Source organism: Lipophrys pholis (genome assembly GCF_963383615.2).
Source record: "Lipophrys pholis genome assembly, chromosome: 20".
NCBI lineage: Eukaryota > Metazoa > Chordata > Actinopteri > Blenniiformes > Blenniidae > Lipophrys > Lipophrys pholis.
The window spans coordinates 10,968,140-10,971,755 of NC_137648.1; the positions used below are offsets into that span (position 1 = coordinate 10,968,140).

The 3,616-nt window shown below is 43.9% G+C and overlaps 1 protein-coding gene across 1 annotated transcript; it reads right to left on the minus strand.

Moving 5' to 3' along the window:
- Window positions 1-202: 202 nt before the first annotated feature.
- Window positions 203-3,364, minus strand: LOC308125632 (chymotrypsin-like elastase family member 2A). The gene is made up of 8 exons (XM_080489526.1): window positions 3,234-3,364; window positions 3,036-3,130; window positions 2,789-2,895; window positions 2,551-2,679; window positions 2,103-2,239; window positions 853-998; window positions 344-493; window positions 203-266 (listed from the first exon to the last, which is right to left on the minus strand). The coding sequence occupies exons 1-8, from the start codon at window positions 3,265-3,267 to the stop codon at window positions 255-257; spliced, it is 810 nt and encodes a 269-aa protein (XP_080345652.1). The 5' UTR covers window positions 3,268-3,364; the 3' UTR covers window positions 203-254.
- Between the last annotated feature and the right edge of the window lie 252 nt (window positions 3,365-3,616).

The window sequence follows — 3,616 nt, forward strand, 5'->3', positions numbered from 1 at the left end:
GCTCCTGCATAGCCTGCCTGCGAGCAACATATACAAACACGACAGGACATACATTTCTGGGACAAGAAAGTGCAAGTGCCAAGAAATGCAACAAATTCTGAGAAGACGCAGGACGTTGTCTCGTCAAAACATGATGCACTTTTGCCCCCTTTTGGCGGTTTCTGGAACTGCAGGCAGATATGACTTGAGAGAGACAGAGAAGTGAATCGTTATGCAAATACTTTATTTCACAGGGGAAATTGCGCTCTTCATTTCTATCGCATGATCTGAAATATAAAGAAAGAGATGATATTTAAAATCAAACACGTCTCATGGTCAGGGCTGGAGGTTTTGTGAGGCTTACAGAGAACATCCAATCCATGAAGAAGGAGACCCTGGTGAAGACAGTGGGTTTGGACACTTGGTTGCAGGCACCAGATGGACCGTAACTGACAACGCCGTGGACTCTCCACACTCCATCAGTGAAGCAGTTCAGGGGACCTCCAGAGTCGCCCTGGGACGGAGAGCAATCAAAGCAGAGCATGCAACGACAAGAGAGTCAACACCTCTCTGGGTCACAGGGATCGCATTTGTTAGAGGTCAGCAAACACCATTACTGACTCGGGAAACTTACAATATCTTTCACATTGTGAGATATTATTGCCATGCAGTAATTGGGACTGAAAAGAATTAATAATAAAAACGTTTTCTTCTAGTTTGTAATATCTGATAAGTTATAGTCGGTTGTAATGTTTACACACACAATTTGTCTCTATTACATTTAGAATTAAAATCTGTTCCAAAAATGCATGCTTTGATTTAAAAAAAAAAAAAAAGTAGATATGAATATTCTACTAAGAGATGTTACTGTACCTGGCAGCCTGATGTGAGTCCATCCCCTCCTGCGCACACCATGTTTTCCAGGGCGATGCTGCCCCACCACTGAGGCTGGGAGCAGATCGAATGCTCCACCACCCTGATCTCAGCGACCTGCAGGATATCAGGGACGCTGCCATAGTCTGAGTCAAAGAAGAAGAAGGAGGGGAGGCAGGGCTTTATTAAAGATGGACAGATACATTCAGCATGTCTGTGCATGTCCAATTAAATCTAGAATAGAATTCAAGATCCTTCTGATCACATATAAAATTCGTCATTACCAGGCTCCGTCCTATATGGAGAAACTTCTAGAAGTGTCTCACCCTCCACGAGCCCTTCGCTCTGAGGATGCAGGACTGTTGGTAATCCCTAAAGTCCATCAAAGTAAAACAGGAGGCAGGAGTTTCAGCCATATGGCTCCTTTACTCTGGAATCAACTAGCAGCCTCGGTCCGAAGGGCCGACACCATTAGTTTATTTAAGAGTAGACTAAACACCTTCCTCTTTGATAAAGCTTATCATTAGGAATAAAATAGGACCACTAAGTTGAGCTGCTATAGGCCTAGACTGCTGAGGGGATTTTCTCTCTCCCGCTAAAGGGAGAAACTCTACATTTGGAGGTTCTGTTTCTTGTCTTTCTTTCTCTCTCTCTGTGTAACAACATTACTGTAGCCACCAGATACTGCCGCTGTCTGTTTTTCTCCCTGACAGGAGGGGAGCAGGATCCAGGGGATCAGACCCAAGACTCCCAGAGTGGAGTTACCACGGTCCTACTACCCGACCCCACCACAGCACCGTGACCCCACCGCAACGGCACGGCCCTTAAACTCCAGACTGAGATTGGTTCAACATCAGACCAACGCTCATCATAGACTTTTCTTAGTATTTGTACTTATCTGGCCTGTCTGCCACTCTCTCTCTCCCTCTTCTATTCCTCTCTCTCCCTGTCCTATCCCATGTACTTCTCCCCCCAACCGGTCAAGGCGGTTGGCCGCCCTTCCAGAGTCTAGGGTCCGCCCCACGGTTTCTTCCTGAAGAGGGAGTTCCTATGAACTTTTCTCCATGCGAGGGAGTTTTTCCTGGCCACTGTTGCTTGTTACATCTGCTTGCTTTGGAAGGTTTAGTTGGGTTCTGTTGTACTCTATCATTGTAAGAGCGCTTTGAGATGTTTGTTGATGTGATTTAGCGCTTTACAAATAAAATTGAATTGAATTGAATTGAATTGAATTGTGCACTTTGTTCACTCACGGTCCATTGCTCCCCAGCCAGTGATTTTACAGACTAAGGCGTGAGGCAGCTTCTCTTTCGGGAATGGGAGGTCAGCGATGGCCACAAAACCATTGTCGTAGATGGGGTTTGCCAGTTTCACTAGAGCAATGTCATTTCTGAGAAAAAATATCAAATGTGAAGTCAGCTGAGACTGGCAGCTTATCACGTTACTCTGGATCAAGTCGGTTTGGAATAACATAATAGTGGACGCATATAAAATGATAAAGCTGGATAACTTAGCAGCAGTCTATTAACGTTAGTTAGTTGTGGATCCTTGAAGGTGAAAAAAAACAAAGCATGAAATACCTTTTTTTGGTAAATATGAATACCTCATATGTCTTAATCATACATTTATCTAGAGGGGTGATAGCTGTCTAACATCATTTCCTATCAGGTAACGAGGTGGTGTAACATGCAGCCACTTTACCCATTGCCAAGTTGACCGTTCCACCCAGGATGGACAATGATACTCTCCACGCGGACAAACTGCTCACTGCCCTCAGCTTCAGACAGGTTATACTCACCCACCACCACACGGTACTTAGTTGCATCGATACTGAAAGAGGCAGAAAGGTAAAACCATCAAACCGATTTGCAACAAACGTATTTGCACTCGTTTATCCTGCATTCAAATGACAACAGGAGGCAGAGGTTGGAGGTCAAACCTGAGAATACAGTGAGCTGCAGTCATGATGTAGAAACTATCAACGATAGAGCCTCCACAGATGTGGTAGAAACTGTTCTCATAATATGAGTCATACTGGAGAGAAGCCTGAAAGAAGGGAGGGGAAGAGGAGAGAAACTTAATATTATTACAACACGCGTTCATGCAAAGTTTATATTATTACTGATCATTGGGCAAAAGTGAAATGACTTTATATAAAACAGCAACATATTGCTCAGGTGTTTTACCTGCCATTTCCAGGTGTTGGGCTTAGCATTGCTTCCCCCTATGACTCTGTGATTGAGCACATTATGGTTGAAAGGCTTTTCAGCACAAATCAACCCTTTTCCAAACATGTGCGTAATCAGAGAGGAAGAAACATTGTGTTAATGTTAATACGTGTAATCTGTTGTGAATAATGTTGGTGTAGTGAATGAGGAGCTTACCAACGCAGGCCAGAACAAACACGAGTCGAAACATGACGGAGCGCTGAGGACGAGGAGCAGTTCGCTTTTATACCCGTTGGAGATGAGAGACCTTCAGACAGGTCTACCAAATCAAGCAGGCGGTAAGTTCTCTGCCAAAGTCAGCAAGCTGTTGAGATTAACAGCTTCGAGACTAACCGTGGACTATTCTATATTCTGTCCCTCAGGGGGTCGAAAAATGAAAAGAAAGCTGTTTTCTGTGGTAGCCAGGCATAGTCTGAAGTCTCCAATAGCCACACATAGAGTTTATTTCCATAAATATATTGATAAAAACAACATTTACATTTTATGAACCGAGGAAAACAAAAACTATCATTGTGGGAAAAGAGCAGGTGTGGGTTGAT

Excerpts from the sequence above, each read along its gene's own strand:
- LOC308125632 (XM_080489526.1), bottom strand. The coding sequence starts at position 3,267 with ATGTTTCGACTCGTGTTTGTTCTGGCCTGCGTTG. Across the intron at positions 2,896-3,035 it reads CCAACACCTGGAAATGGCAG|GCTTCTCTCCAGTATGACTC; the intron begins GTAAAACACCTG and ends CCCTTCTTTCAG. Across the intron at positions 2,240-2,550 it reads AACGGTCAACTTGGCAATGG|AAATGACATTGCTCTAGTGA; the intron begins GTAAAGTGGCTG and ends ATTTTTTCTCAG.